General features: G+C 37.3%; 1 protein-coding gene across 1 annotated transcript in view; it reads right to left on the bottom strand.

Annotated features, from left to right (window-relative positions):
- Window positions 1-11,257, bottom strand: part of LOC104523974 (plectin) — a 27,030-nt gene extending 15,773 nt beyond the window's left edge. Inside the window, 17 exon segments of the mRNA XM_029084679.1 lie at window positions 207-345; window positions 564-742; window positions 1,058-1,215; window positions 2,179-2,362; window positions 3,516-3,642; window positions 3,776-3,930; window positions 4,183-4,335; window positions 4,722-4,847; window positions 6,220-6,315; window positions 8,096-8,200; window positions 8,296-8,457; window positions 8,564-8,641; window positions 8,849-8,977; window positions 9,065-9,527; window positions 10,387-10,541; window positions 10,861-10,954; window positions 11,091-11,257. Of these exon segments, the coding sequence (XP_028940512.1) occupies window positions 207-345; window positions 564-742; window positions 1,058-1,215; window positions 2,179-2,362; window positions 3,516-3,642; window positions 3,776-3,930; window positions 4,183-4,335; window positions 4,722-4,847; window positions 6,220-6,315; window positions 8,096-8,200; window positions 8,296-8,457; window positions 8,564-8,641; window positions 8,849-8,977; window positions 9,065-9,527; window positions 10,387-10,541; window positions 10,861-10,954; window positions 11,091-11,257 (2,670 nt within the window).
- Between the last annotated feature and the right edge of the window lie 4,313 nt (window positions 11,258-15,570).

The raw sequence follows: 15,570 nt of genomic DNA, 5'->3' as shown, positions 1-15,570 counted from the left end.
CACATGCAAACTATTCAATTCCTAATGCTCCAAAGCTGTCATTTTTTTTTCTGAGATGTCAATCCTAATACAGACTTTCCTCCAAATACACAGGTCAACTTTTGACACACTATACAGTATAGCATAACCAAAACAGGTGTTAAATGACAGATAATTTTCCTATTATTTTTTGATTTGCCCATGAAAAGGCATCAGCCAACTCTTACCTTTAATGTACCCATCAGATTTTCAATACTGCTTTTGTCAGCTGTTACTGCCTCTTCTTCACACAACTTAGTTTCATAGAGTTTTACTAATGATTCCGCTCCTTGGGTGTTCTTCAGCACCAAATTTACAGTTTTTAATCTGAAAAACAGTAATCTCCTGTTAACTGAACCATCAATAACACCAATCAATACACTTGTGTTTTCCATCTTTTTCATGTCACGGAGTACCCCTTTATACAACGTTAAAGTTACGTAACTCCCTTTACCTTTATCAGTACTATTCATACTAATATCTTTATATTTAATTTATTTTGAAAACTGTAAACTATGTGTGATAGGAGATGGCCTGTTACATACTTGTCTATGTAAATGGAAGACATGGAATAAACTTGGTTCATATTCTGAATAACAACATGGAGTTCAGAGCGCAGAGTAGGGACTGAAGGTGAACCTGCAGCTTGACTGAAAAACTCTTCGCATTTGTTTGTGATGACTCCCAAGTCATCCTTCAGTCGATCGAGTTCTTTTTTCAGTTTCTGTAAAATAAAAGGCAATCAAGAGTGTTTTTATCCTACATCAACCTCATGTATAGTCCACATATCATACAGTTCTGCTCTCCTTTTCTTGTTTCATGTGCACATGATTAAAAGTTTTTAAAAAGAACTGCATGCATAAGACAGAAACTAACAGAGTCACCATTTATTGGCATAGTTTTCTCACAAACACAAGCTTAATCTTTGACTCGTCTTTTCAAGGTGCACTGCAAACTTTTCTGGCTACGCTCAAAATGTCTGGATTTATTTGTTTTAAAATAAAACTCTTTTCCTAAGTAAAACAGGAGAAAGGCTCACCTCTTGCTCTGAAATCCTAAACATACTTTCATGTATATCATCCCTTTCCATTGGGGTTCGGATCTGCCGTATTAACCGCTCCTCACAACTCTCCAGCTGAAGTCTGATATTTCTGACTTCAGAGATGTACAGATTGTAAATAGATTCCTCCTGCTCTTCTGTTGAAAGAAACAAGGCACATGTTAGCATACAAGGCCATCACATAATTTCCACCATGTCTTCTTATGAAAACACTTTATAAAGTCACATTTCTACAGATCTTTTCAGGACCAGCTGATATCCCATAGGTTTGGCTATAAGGCAAATTTTATGAGAAATTTTAGCTATTACTAGATCACCTCCTCACATGTGAAAAATTAGCATACATCCTTGACCATTCATCCCAGGCACAGGCATCACCCCCTGCACAGACATTGCTAAACTCAGTGACTGATTCTTTCAGTCAGATAATATCAGGCACAATACCACAGTAAAACTCCAGGGCTGGTTTTTTTGTTATTGGTTTGTTGGGGTTTTTTTAAATCCTCTTTCATATGCACAGGGCAACATATCTTTCCTTAAGTATAGTGAACTATGCTAATGCAATAATCAGTTTTACACTACTGGATTTCTTTAAGTCATTCAGAGCACATATTTTAAGCTTTCTGTTCTTCTTGTATTTAAAAACAAGAGTTAAGAGAGCAGTAACTACAGTCATTCTGTGGAGCTAGGAAAATACCTAGAACACTTTTCTTGCCTTAACAGTGTGAAAAAAGTTCTAACTGTTATGAAATCAACAAAGTAATCAAGTTGCATTTACAACATTCAAAAAGCAAGAAAGGCATAACTAAACAATGAGCTGTAGTGCACAGAATAAATTCTTGGGTGTAAAATTTTTTGTAGTGCTCTGTGTATTAAGTAACACATCAATATTTTTACATAGCTTAATATATACCAAGTTAAAAATATTAAAGTTTCTGTACAATATAATTGTGCACATTTTTTAAATCTGTTCAGAAGAACTGAGGTATTAACAATATCAATATGATAAAACAGGTAATTCACTAGAGAGAGAAGTTTTATCAAGAACTACAATCTCTCTTGTGAGGGCATCTTTCTACTCTTCTCAGCAAAGTTTTTACCTCTTTCTGCAGATTTCAGAAGCTCCTGATAGTATTGCTTGCAAACATTAACTTCCCTTTCCAGCTGTGCTGTATCAGAGCTTGTAAAGATTTTGGACTCCTGGCTATCTTCCACAAAATCATCAAAGCGGGACTGCAAATTGCTTAGAACCTGCTGATGTTCACCTGGCAGCATCGTCTTTATCTGCAACAGATTATAAACCCAAGGCATGGTCAGCAATGATGCATCACTCGCACAGTTCCCTGTAATGTTTCTTATCCAAAAGCAATATTGACCAATTACTAGGATGGCAAAGTCAAACAATCGAGGTTCTGAAAGCTTGCTGTTCCTAAGCTGGAGTCCACTTGACAGGTATCAGCATAACAGCTGATATTTTACATTCACTATAAAATCCTTCTCCATCTTTAATGCCAATAATGGCCTATGTTAAAACAATCCTACTTCAGACACCATTTCTCCACCTAATGTAGCAACAAATAGGAAGACAGCAAGAGTCACAGAGGTAGGGACACTTCAAGAATTATCTCAGATCCCTTCTTTTCAACAGCAACAGTGGGAAATTAAGAGTGAAAATGTTGTTTTGGGTATAACACACATTATTGCAACAGTTTGCAGACAGATACACACCAATGCTGTATAATAAAACTCTTACATTACATAGCGCTATGCTATACATCTAACATTGTGTAATTCAGTGATCTCACACACTGTTTTAGCCAGAACAAACAGTATTTTGATCTATATCACTATTTCAGTTCTGACAAATTGATCCTATTTAACATTTCAAGTTACAGACATGTATAACAATAAAAAAAAATGCATTACAGAGGAATGAGTGTTCAGCTGCCTTCAGCCTGAAAGATTAAATGTCGCTTCACAGTTGTTCCATCATTAGTAAGAAGTTGCAGCATGAGGAAATAATGCAAGTTTTCACGAAGATTAACCTCAGCCTAATTAAGCTAAATCTCCCGAGGTATGGTCAACATAAATGCAGAAAGGTAGACTCTTGCAGCACAGAATTCAGATTTAGTCACTGTTCATCACTTTGAAGAGATCCTGTCCCTCTGCTGACAACAGGAGACTAGAGCCAAGATTAGCACAGTAAGGCTGGAGGTACTTTTCATGATACCATCTTTCTGTTCCCTCCCCAACCATATCTGTGTAAAGGCTGCTCAGAACAAGGCGAACACTGCACAATGGTAACCAGCATGACCACTGCCAGCTGCTCCCACAAGGAATATGAGGGCTGCCGACAAGTCTTGATTATGTAACATTTCTGGAAGTGTAGCCCATGACTTCCCTGCAAATGGCTAAGAGGCCCTTCCTTAGCACATACCGAGGCAACGTTACCAGCTCGAACCGCTTCAATTTCGTTTGTCAGGTAATGCCAGGACACCACACTCTTCATGTTTACGTGTGACTCATGCCAAAGGGCCAGAACATTCTGAAATTGCTGTTCAATCCTGAAACATAAAAAGACTCCAACTTCAGATCAGAGTAACACATGAAAAGGGAAAAAAAGTTAGATGTTATTTTAACCCATGCTTCATATAAAGAAATTTTAAAAGAAAATGGGTGGTTTTGTTTTGTCCCTACCTGTTGGCTGTATCTATTGCTTCTTTGTTTGGTGGAGGAACTGTAAAGCATACAGATGGAACCATGGCCTCATTACCACTTGGGCTAATGACTTTCCATTTAGCACGATGGGAGTTGTTTGCTAATACACACTCATCATCTTTGTAAATAGTTATCTAGTATTAACATAAAAGCAGAATAATTTAATGAGCTAAGCATTACAAAATACTTTTACAAAGCACTTGTGCAAATGATGTCAACAAATAAGCAACAGAACAACAAAAACAATGTTCAACACAACAATTTGCTCTTGTTTACTAGGGTGGAAGAAATTTAGAGCCCAGTGTTCTCCAGGAACATAGTAATTAATGAAACTTTAGTTGAATTCTCACGTCTGTAATTGATTTGAGGAAATCCAAGTTTCTAACCTCAATTTGTCTATAGTCACAGATGGCTTTAATTGGGATGGATGTTTTGAGTATACAGTCAGGGTTCCTTGGCTTCAGCTGAATTATTGCCTTTGCTCTCCCCACAAGGCCTGCTACTGTGCTCTTATACTGCAAGAGTTGTTCTTTTTCTTCCTAGAACAGTTAAGAAAAGAATACGTCATAAGAGATGGCGAGAATACAGTGCTGCTCCTTTGATTCTGCTAAGCTTTTCTTTTCCTGACTTCTTTTACTGTGTTTCTTAAAAGTAACACATTTCACAAGAACAAAGTATCTTTCTGAAGCCACTGGTTTCCCACATCTGGTTTTGTAAAGATAAAGAACTAAATAAAACTGTATTTTAACGTTATGAAAAACAGTCATTACATATAGATAGATACAATTATTATAAGTTCTAAAAAATAAATCTTTTTTTCCTTCATTTTAAAGGAATAATTTTAACACACATTTTATGTCAAACTATAATCTACACATTTTTTGTTTAATTGTAAGTCACGTTAAAAGGATCCTTGAATTCTTACCATAGACTCCTGGACAAGGTCTTCCAGCCTATGAAGGCTGCTTGATCTATCACAGCTGTATTTTCGGTATATGGTGTCTTTCAAATTCTTTAAATATTCCATGGCTTCTTTGGCATCGCTGAAAAACTGGGATGAGATAAATATCTGGGTTATTTTTAAACAACCTAAAAAGTATACAAACAGCTACACTCTGAAGTATTCTTTAACTGCTGTCTTCTTAAAATCTTTTCTAGTAGCTGGAAGCAACCACTGCGTGACACAACACTATTCATGATCTCATGGCTAAATGTACTCTTCAAGAAGGAACATGCTGTAATGCCAGTTATTCTTAGTACTACCTACATGCAAAATTAATTCAACAGATATTGAACCTTAGTTAATTACTGTTCCTGCAAAGGAAAAATTTTCTGAAGGGATTCTTGCTTCTTGCTTGGAATTACAATTACTTTCATATATAAAAACCAGACAAAATCTACAAACTGTAGCAAAATATTTGCAAAATTCAGCAAGCACACTGGAGCAAAAATTTTTTGCAGGAAGGGAAGTGAGTTGCCATACTTGACAGTTCTGCATGGGCATCTGCACCCCCAAACTAGGAGTCTGGTTAGGCACAATTGGGAAGGGAAACGTCCTGTGGTAATCCTCATCCCATTCTGTCCCTGAAACCTTATTCTTAAATCCAGAATTCCCATTTCTTTCCCCTACCACTAGGAGCCCAAACAACTCAACTTTGTCTTCTGCAGTGTCCAATTCCTAAGGTCTGGTTCTCACCCTTCTCAGTCTGAAGACATCTCATCCCAACATCACCCCCTTTCCTCTTCAACCACCCAACCCAGAAGATACTAAGGATTAATTTTTATAATTTAAATATGAAAAAGAGTAAAAAAACAAAACCAAAACAAAACTAACAAAAAACCCCAACAAATCCTCTTTCTTCTTTGATCCTTGTGCATATAACTGAGAAACCCTTAAATTTTCCACCCTCATGCATGTAACTGAGTACTACATTATTTGCTGAGTATGTAAATAGGTCATAATCAGAAAGATGCTCTGTTGGATGTCTGCTGTGTTCTCTGCTCCATTTGTTATTAATGCTGTACTTTCCATTTCTATTTGGGCAGCCCTGGAACAACCACCTAGAATATGTTCTCCCTTGGCCATCACTAACCACCCTCCACTCTATATCATCCACAGAAACTGTATTGACTGCAGTTGTGCGTGACAGGGAGAGAATGCGGCTTTATTCTCAGTCTCTACTTGCAGCTGCAACACTGAAAAAATGGCAGGCCAGATTTTCATCTGCTGTGAACTGGTAACTGTAGCAAAGACAATTTAGGTGTGGTAATACTGCGGGAGCATGGCTCACGATCTAACAATTGCAAATGACAAATGTCAGTTCTACAACTCCTGTGAGAGAGAAACTAGCACTTTTGGTGGAACTTTCTGACTATGGACAAAACTTAAAATATTTCACATTTTTATTGATTTACTTTCTTACCTCAAAATACGCAGCATTTTCTCTCAAATGTTGTTCAACACAGTGACAGAGCTGAAGAATCCAGCTCCACTGTGTCTGCATTGCAGCTCTGTAGGCCTTTAAGGAAGAGAGATGTATTTTACAAAAGGAAATGAAAATTAAAATGTGCATGCCTTTACAGAATTTAGGAAACACAAAAGCAATGGTAGCAAACACAAGGATATGAACCTGACCTCCTCACCCAGGAAAAGCAAACTGGAGGAAGGAAAATTCCAAATAGATGGGAGAAAAAAACCTGTCACTACAGCATAGTCAGACATTAAAAAACTCGCCCAGGGGGGCTGTGAAATCACCATCCCCAGGCACTTACAGAATTCAGCTGAATTCTGAAATTAGTAATAAATCCAGCACCTGCTTAAGTCCTGACGCCACTTAAGCAGGTGCTGGACTACATCCCCTGAAGTTCCTCCAGCCTAAGCTTATCTACAATTCTGTGTCTCTATTTACTCAATCAAAATAGCTGAATTCTTGCCTGAATACAAATCAGATATTAAAGTAATACTAAATACACAATTAAAATGATTAATCAGGACTAGTTGCAAACATATACAGGAATTTAAAGAACATAACCCTACTAGAATGATGACTCCTGTACTGTCTGCAGGCTGCTGCCACTAGAGATGCACTGCACGAGTGGTCACCAGCAGAGGGTACTCTTGACTTTGTGAAATCAGCCAAAAGTCTCAGTTTTTCAATTCCTATGATTCTCAGGGAATTCTAGAGTTTTTCTGTTGGCTTCAATGAATTTCAAAATGATGCATTAATGCATAGATTCTTCTGCAGGAAAGGCATAAATTTCTTTTTTTTCCCCCCTTTCTTATATGTCCCAATATAGCATTACTGCAGACATCATAACCTGCACAGTCATCTTCACTGCAACAGCCTGGTTTCGTAATACGGAGCTTCAGTACATTCATATATTAAGTATATTACACTGCTAGGAACCCATTAGAACAGGATATACTTTTAAAGAATAGAATTCCCCACATTACATAAAAAGTCATTACTCAAAGTAAATGTTATGAGAAGGAAGGGAGAGGTTTTCTTCACGTTTCCATTTTACGCAGATGTAAACTCACTGAACTGAAAAACCATAAAAATCAATCATCCCTGATTGTTTTCACATTCTTATATAATAAAACAGCTTTTTATTGTTTTCATTTTTACCATCCACTGTCTGTATTTACTCTTTTCTTGAAGCTCCACAGGCAAGAGTTTTCCATTATCCTCTGTAAACTTGTTACGACCCTAACAACAGCTACAATAAATTTTCTGTAAACCATCTACCTGTAATGTAGAGCTTGATTCAAGCCTGAAGTAAATCACATCTCCTGGTCAGATTTTTAACGTCCAAACAAGTTTCATAATTGACTGACAAATAAGTTATGAAACAAACTGTAAACCATAATAGGAACCTGTACACCTGTGACTAGAAAATCTCCACTGAAACTTCTTTGAATCCAACAGCAGACAAACCACATAAGGACTGTTCTGTGCCTTCAGTTTACCAATGCAATTTGTATCAATAACTCCAGAAGCTGCGTGCATGACCAGAAACATCTGTACAGACCAGCTCTGTAAATTCTAATTTTAGACTTTAGGGGGATTTTATCTAAGCAATCCAAGATGTAACCATAACTGTACAGAAGAGTTTTTGCTTTTCGGAAACTGGAAGACAGATACAAGAGAGATGCTGAGGAGGAAAAAAAAGGCCCCATTATTCAGTCTTGCTGTTTCATTTCCTATTAGTTAGCACTTCCCTGCTTTTCCCCCAAAATATAAGGTCTATTAAATCACAAACAATTTTGTTGTTTATGTTCTGTTTTTAATAACTTACCTCAATGGTTAGCCTGGCTGGGTGATTTTCAAGAAGCAATTGCTCAGCTATTTCTTGTACTGATTTAATAACTTCTTCTTTTTGATCAAGTTCTCTCATTAATTCCTTTTTTTGCAGACAAAAAAAAAAAGTTTTAGAATTCCCTTAAATACTTAAAGATGATTTAATTATTCCCTCTGGATTATACTAGCAATACATACTGCATGGTATTCCTTTTTTCTTGTTATATTGGGGTTTCTTTCACTCCAGTCATATGCAACTTCTTCCTCCTCTTTTTCATTCAGCCATATCAGCTCTCTAGTGGCACGAGAGACAAAATTGTGAAGAGTATCTAGATGCCTTTCCTGGTTTCTTGATGTGTTCTTTATTTAAAAAAAAAAAAAAAAAAAATCAGAATTAAAAGCTCATCCCTTATCAAATATGATGTACACTGAAAAGCTGAACGTCAACAAGGTACGACAAGCTTACCAGGAGTTTTGAATACTGACTCTCCAGTTTGTGCAATTTTTCTGCATAACTGAGTTTAAGAGGGGCAGTCATTTGGATCTGTATTTGGTATATGAGGGCAAAAGACAACAAAAAGGTTAGATATGTTAAAATCACTGATCTCCTGATTGCATGATATGTCATCTAGAGATCAGAAGCAAAAGTAAGACAGACTGTGAAACCCAAACACCGCTCTAAAATTCAACATTAGTTTATGCGTCACCCAGTAAGAAAATAATCAAAGAAATAAAGAATATGGTGCTGTACCTCACTGATTTTAGCTTCTTTAAGGCTGGATTCAAATTCCTCAATAGCTTTGTGGACGTTTTTGTGATTTTCTAAATGGCTTTCAACACTTGGTAAATCTGAACCCCATTCTGCTCGATCAAGTTGCACCTTACAAACAAGAAGGAAAAATTAGCCATGATCTACAAGGAGTAAATGCAATAACTATAAGCAGACTGTTTCCATAAAGATTGCTACCTGCATTTCTTCCACCCAGCTCAATAGGTCCTGGACAAACTTCATATTCACTTCTTCTTCTGTTAAATTCTGATCCACAAAAGCTGATTTCATAAGAGGTTTTCTGATTTGCATTAGCTTGAGTGTTTGCAGAGTCCCACTGTCTACTCCTGTCACATAGCTTTGAATTAACCGTGGTGGGATGCCTGGTGTGTAAGTGGGAGTGATGGTTGGTGTCAGTCTGGAAGTAAGACCTGATGAAAGGCCAGATGTCAAGCTGGAAGAAGTCAAAGTAGGTGTTAAACCTTGGGTCATTGCAGCATTTAATTCAGGGGTTAGGTTTGTTGTAAATCCTGAGTTTAAGCTTTCAGTTATTCCCGATATCATCAGCTTTGTCTGCTCTGCTGTCAGTGCATGCCCCTTGTTGTACACAGAAGAACATTCAGTCCGTATGGCCATCAGTTCATCACGAAGCTTTGCAACTCTATTAAAATAAATAAATAAATAAAATTTATAAAAAATTAAATGAATGCTTATGATCAAGGTTTATCATGCTGAACTGAAGAGCAATATGAATTCACATGATCTCTTACACTTTAGTTGCACTTAAATATTTGTAAATAAGTATCCATATCAGGAAGTATTGGGTATGTCAGCTTATACTTCTATAAATACAGATAATAGATTCAGAAATCAGCCAATGACTAGAAAATCAGCATGGTATGGGCACTAGCATGTACCATACACAATTCCAGGGAACAATCAGCAAAGCAGAAATCTTGCAAGATACTACATGTTGTAGATCAAACACCTGCAGTTCACTGCCAAGGAGCTGTTATGTGCTTGATCTCACCCAGTCCAGGACAAATCCTGAAAAATTTTGGAGCCACTTCTTTCATAAACTTGAATTATGCTGTTTAAATGCATCTATCTGCCAAGACTGTGCACAGTGCCATATCTAAGCTAATGTTACCCCACTTATTACCTGTTAAGATATCTATAGCTATCACCAGAAATCTTGCCTCCATTTTTAAAATCGAAGTAGTGAATTCTAAAAGCATTTCAGGTGCAATAAAACAAGCTAACACCTTCACACCGAGATACCCAGTAAACATTAAACATTTAACTCATATTCTGATGAATGACTGAATTTTCACAAATTAGTACAAACAGCTCTTCTTGTCTTCAACAACATTTGACACCAGAATATCTGCTATTCTTCATCTGGGTGCCCAGTGACAGACCAAGAAGTTTATCCATACACATAAAGATTTGAAAATATTTTCCCTAATGGGTATCCATATTTGGGATGTTCATATTTATATAAATACACTGTAAAGTACCTTTGCACAAGCTGGTCTGCCTGATAGTATTTTCCATCAATAAGAATTTGGGCATCAATCACTTGCTGGCGAAGAAGGTTCTCGGATTCAAGAAGATACCCAGCTATCTCTGCTTCATGTTGGAACTGGAGCCCTGACTCTAATCGCTTGGTGTCCTGAATAAATAAGAGAAAGCCATTAAGCCCTGCAGCTAAATCAAAGAGAAAGGAGCTGTAAGAATTCCTATTTTTTTTATAAGAACTTATTCTGACCTTGAAACAACTGTGAAGCATTTTATCCAACTACAGACAAAAAAAAGTAACAGAACTCAGCCTTATATTTTCTCGAAGAAATGCTAAATTAACAGCACAACAAAAATAAAAGTAGCAGCTATTAAGTATGCACTCAAAAATCCTAAAGAATTGGGTTTTTTAAGTAGCCATTCCACTGCAGTAAGTTCATGAATACAGATCAGTAAATCACTGACTGACTTACAGACTGCAGAGCATTCCGGGCAAGTATTAGTTTGTCCTCACAGCTCCGGCTGTCCCGCTGGATTCTGTTTGCAATCTGCTGCAGCATTTCCAACCTAGGTGATGCCAGAGCATTTCAGAAAAATAAGTAAGTATTAATGTTATTTATATTTACTATACAAGTTGCATTACTTTAAAAACAAACCAACAAGCAGCATCTAACAGAAAGCACAAATACATATGCCAAGTTACCTGTTTCCTTCTAAGGTGCCATTACCAAAGCTTATACAAGATTTAATCAGTGTGGGACCACAATTAACAGAAAGGAAATTCTCGTTAGAGTCTACGCTGGTTCGAGCACTAGTACTGTTGCTAAACAGTGAATCACTGCTATGATAGCTGTAACTACTGCTATTCATTTTTATATCCAGAGCACAGTCCTTCTGGCTGTTTATATTTGCCAAAAAATTAAAAGATAAAACTCCTACAAAGTGCACAGCTTCTAGGGATGAAATCTCAGTACTGGCTTTTGAAACACCTAACACTCCTCCCTTAAATAGGCTCCAGTATGCATATTCAAAACCCAGCAATTAATATTCTGCCAGCTCTTCAAAGGGTTTTACCTGGGGCTATGTACGCTACCTTGCTTTTGGCTTCCCTACCTTGTATTAAAGCTTTGCAAGTACAGACTAGGCAGCAACATTAGGGCGTTTCTAGGAAACAGACATGCCAAATATTTTATTTAAGTGTCACTAAATGTCTATAAGCCAAATAAGAACTTAAAGTAAGTCTTTGCAGTGTTTCTCAGACTCTTCCATTAAAAGCTTCAAAAAGGAGCGAAGTGAGAACTCCACGCTCCATGGTACGGTACAAAACACCTCCAGGTTGGGCTAAATCCTTTTCCTTCAAACAGAACTGCACAATAAATCTGGGGGAATATCACAGTTAATCAGGTCATAATAATACATTTTGAGACACCTCTACACCATCCAACCCGCCATCATTACTCCACTGTCCAAGTATGCATGTTTACTAACTGCCTTGTCCCACTAACCTGTCCTCCTGCAAATTTCCCTTCAACTTCTTCCACATTCAGACCCAACTGCTTCTTGCAGTTTTGACCACAAAACAAGTAAGAAAAAAAACTGATCACTGCCCTTAAGTTTACGTTTTAAATCAGAATTTGGGTTAGGGGTGATTTTTTCAGTATTTGACCCCCTGCTTTTAGGATCTCCTGAAAAACCACATCCACACCATAACTGTGTTAATGCAGAAAAGCACAGCAAAGGCACAGACACACTCCTGCAGTAATGGCAAATTCCGCTAGTTTTGCAAACTACAGCTCGATTTGGCACTCTCCTCACTGACATCACATTAATTTTGATACCATACACCAATCTGGCCACACATTGTCTATCTGTATTGATGGTTTCAGATGTATTCATCAGACCTGCAGGCAAAGTTCTAGTCCTTGCCAAATTTTAATATAGGTGAGGTCACATTTTTGCCAAAACCAATTCCCACCCCACTGGGAGCTGCATTAACATCTCATACTAGTGAGATGCTCTAGTAATCAATACAATAAACATGGATCAAGTTCTTGTGTGCAGATCAACAGACAATTTTAACTTGATCACTAAGCCCAAATCACTTAATTAACTTTTCCCTTCTCGTTTTACAGTGACCACCACATGTAGTGACCATCACCATATAATCTGTCACTTTAAGTGTTTACTAATCCTGAAATATGGAAAGGATTTATGTTTACATTTGTTTACCTCTGCTCAGTCCATCTGAATATAAAACAAATAAATTAATGTCATTTTTACACATTCTCAACAAAGACAATCCAGCTTTCTGCAAGTATGAATAGAATTCCTCTTGGCAAAGGTAGGCACTAACTTTGCTTTTGGCAGGTCAGGACAGATTAACCTACAAGATCTGGCAGGCCGAATCTCTGCCCCTGCTTTCCAGAGTTCTGTTCTGCATGGTGGGGGTAACTTTACCCTCCTCTATAAGAACTTCTTTCGCAGCAGGATGCTGTGAATCAACACCTCCCATTGAATCTGACAGCATGACACACATATAATCTACTCTGACTGTCTCTAGGATCTTCTCTGGCTAAAATCTGTCTTTCTGAGGACTTCCTACACAATGGTCTGGATCCTTCAGACCTGATTTCAGGTAACTAAACCAGAGAGGATGACTACCCTATTGTCACCAGAAAGCCAGTGCCAGAATTCTCTAGAAAGTGATTCAAATATTCTGTGTCTCCTTTGGATGCTTAAAGTTACACAGAATGAATCCAGACCCGGGTGTCTATACCTACCTGCAGGTAGAAGCTCAAAGAATCATTTAATTTAGAGTTAAATAAAAGGGGTTTTTAAATTAATGAATGGATAGCACCTGTGGCTGCCTCAGAACCCAAAAGAGGTACAATCAAAAAGCAGAAATGCTCTAAGACAGCATCAAGATTATAAACATGCTCAGCATGTTATCAGTGATGTACAAAACAGCGTCACGCATTTGCTACCATGGAAGACGACTACGCGCTTCACACACCTAAACGCTTTGTGTGCTCTTGAGTACAACCAACTTTTAAACAAGCTCATAACCAGACGCTGGCCCGCAACGCTGTGCACCAAATGAAATATACATTTCATGTAAAGGATGAGGATGTTGCTTATATGAAATTAGGTCCAAATGAGACAGCTCTGACTAACTGTACAAAAGAGGCTGTTATACTTGTGTTTAAGTGCTTTGATGATCTGAGCCACACATACTATTCATCAGGACCTTCTGAGACCACCAAAGTTATTTCCATCTGGACCTGCTTCTAAGAAGTACATAAAGAACTTTAGGCCTTGAACAAAGGCAGAATTACTTGATCTAGAAAAATAATGTGTATTTTCCAATAACCCATAACCAATATGGGTTACAACAACAGAAAATATATTAACCAAGACTGTCAAACATTCTCCAGCATACCTCTCCACTTCAGGTCGAAGGGTCTTCTCTCTTTCCAGCATGGCAATAATAAGCTTTCCCCATTCTTTTTCTATATCATTTGGATGGTAGCCTTGAGAAAGTTTGATGCGTCCAAATTCTATCCAGACCTTAACAATTCATATATATTTGTTATTTTAAGCCACACAAAGGGAACTTTATACATTTCAATGCATATTAAAACTTACCTCTAGCAGTTTATACAGACGTTTAATTTTTGATTTATCTGTCTCCTTTGGTGGAATTTCTGTTTCTTTAAACTGTAAATATTGATTATAAAGTGCCTAGAGAAACATAAAAACCATCATCAACTACATACAGTGAATTTATTGATCTCTAAACCCTCTAATATTCTTCTTAAGCTTATGTTCTTACACTGTTCTACTTGAGTTCTACAAAAAACAATCACTGACAAGCTAAAGATGAGCTTTTGCTTGTTCATATGTTAGTAAGGTGTTTATTGTACTTTGAAAAGGTTAAGGAGTAGTACTGTTCTACAGCTGATTTGACTAAAAAACAAGTACTTCATTTGTTCAAGCGTGCTTTGAGTCAAAGAGAAAGTGCCATTCTAACGAGGAGTTTAAGACACCACACCTCACCTTCAATTCCACAGGATTGTTGGGAAAGGTTCTGTCAGACATTATCGTGACATGGTGTCTGATCCACTGCATGAGGTAGTTCACCATATTCTGATATTCAACCCATTTGACTTCAACATCCTACCAAAGCACAAACCAGATTACAGATCAGAAGAAAATCATCTGAGCACTCATTTTTGCTTTAAGTCTGAGGTCTTCACACACACAGAAAAGAGATTTCTAAACCCTAAAATTCTGAAACAATATTTACTTGCTCATTACAGCTCACTTAAAGCTTCCAAATATTTGGGACCAAAATTGAGGAGTGAAATCATATAATTCCACTGAAAACACAAAATTTTCTAGTTTCATAAACTTCAAATTGGTAAGAATCAGAGAGGTCTATAGGTCCATGACTGAAAAGTAAGGACTTTGACTCTTTCTCCAACATCAGGTATATTTGTTAAAGCTCTTTGTGTAAATATTTTCATGTCCAGAACATGAAATAGCTGATAAGCCTCTAAAATCTCAGCCTAGAAAATCACATCAAACAGAAACATTACAGCAGTCCTACAGAAGATCCAGTTAACATTCTGGAGCCGAAATCAAGAACTGTATTAATGAAGCTCCCACAGTGCACAAGTGTTTTTCTCCTACTTACATTTGCACCGATACCTTCACCACCCTCTGGTACTTTGGGAAATGCATCATAAAGTGATGATACATAAGTTATTACTGACTTTTCATCAGGTGAAGAAACGTCAACATCTAAAGAAGCAAGACAGAACAGTGTTTTATCACGTAGTTGTAACCATGCCCACAAATATGACACAACCTACAGGCAGACTGGGTTTTATTTTTATGTAAAGAGTTTTTGCTGCAAAGTCCTTTGCAGCTATCTTACCTTCAGGATCCAGAAGTCTGGCAACACCAAGTTTTTCTGCTACAAAAAAAGCATGCTCTAAATTTGCAAGGTTGCTTTGAACAGCAACGGTATTCATGTCTATCAGGTCCGGCCTGTCAAATAAAAACAGTAACGCCTGATTACAACTCTTCATCACTTTTAAATCACTGCTGTATTAGTAAATCAAATCAAGAGCATGGATGTATTAAAAAAGGATTTCATTAAAATCATGTGAACAAGCTGA

Source organism: Antrostomus carolinensis, unplaced genomic scaffold, assembly GCF_000700745.2.
Source record: "Antrostomus carolinensis isolate BGI_N321 unplaced genomic scaffold, ASM70074v2 scaffold8224, whole genome shotgun sequence".
Taxonomy (NCBI): domain Eukaryota; kingdom Metazoa; phylum Chordata; class Aves; order Caprimulgiformes; family Caprimulgidae; genus Antrostomus; species Antrostomus carolinensis.
Note: the sequence above shows the minus strand (reverse complement) of the source record. Positions and strands in the feature narration are given on the sequence as shown.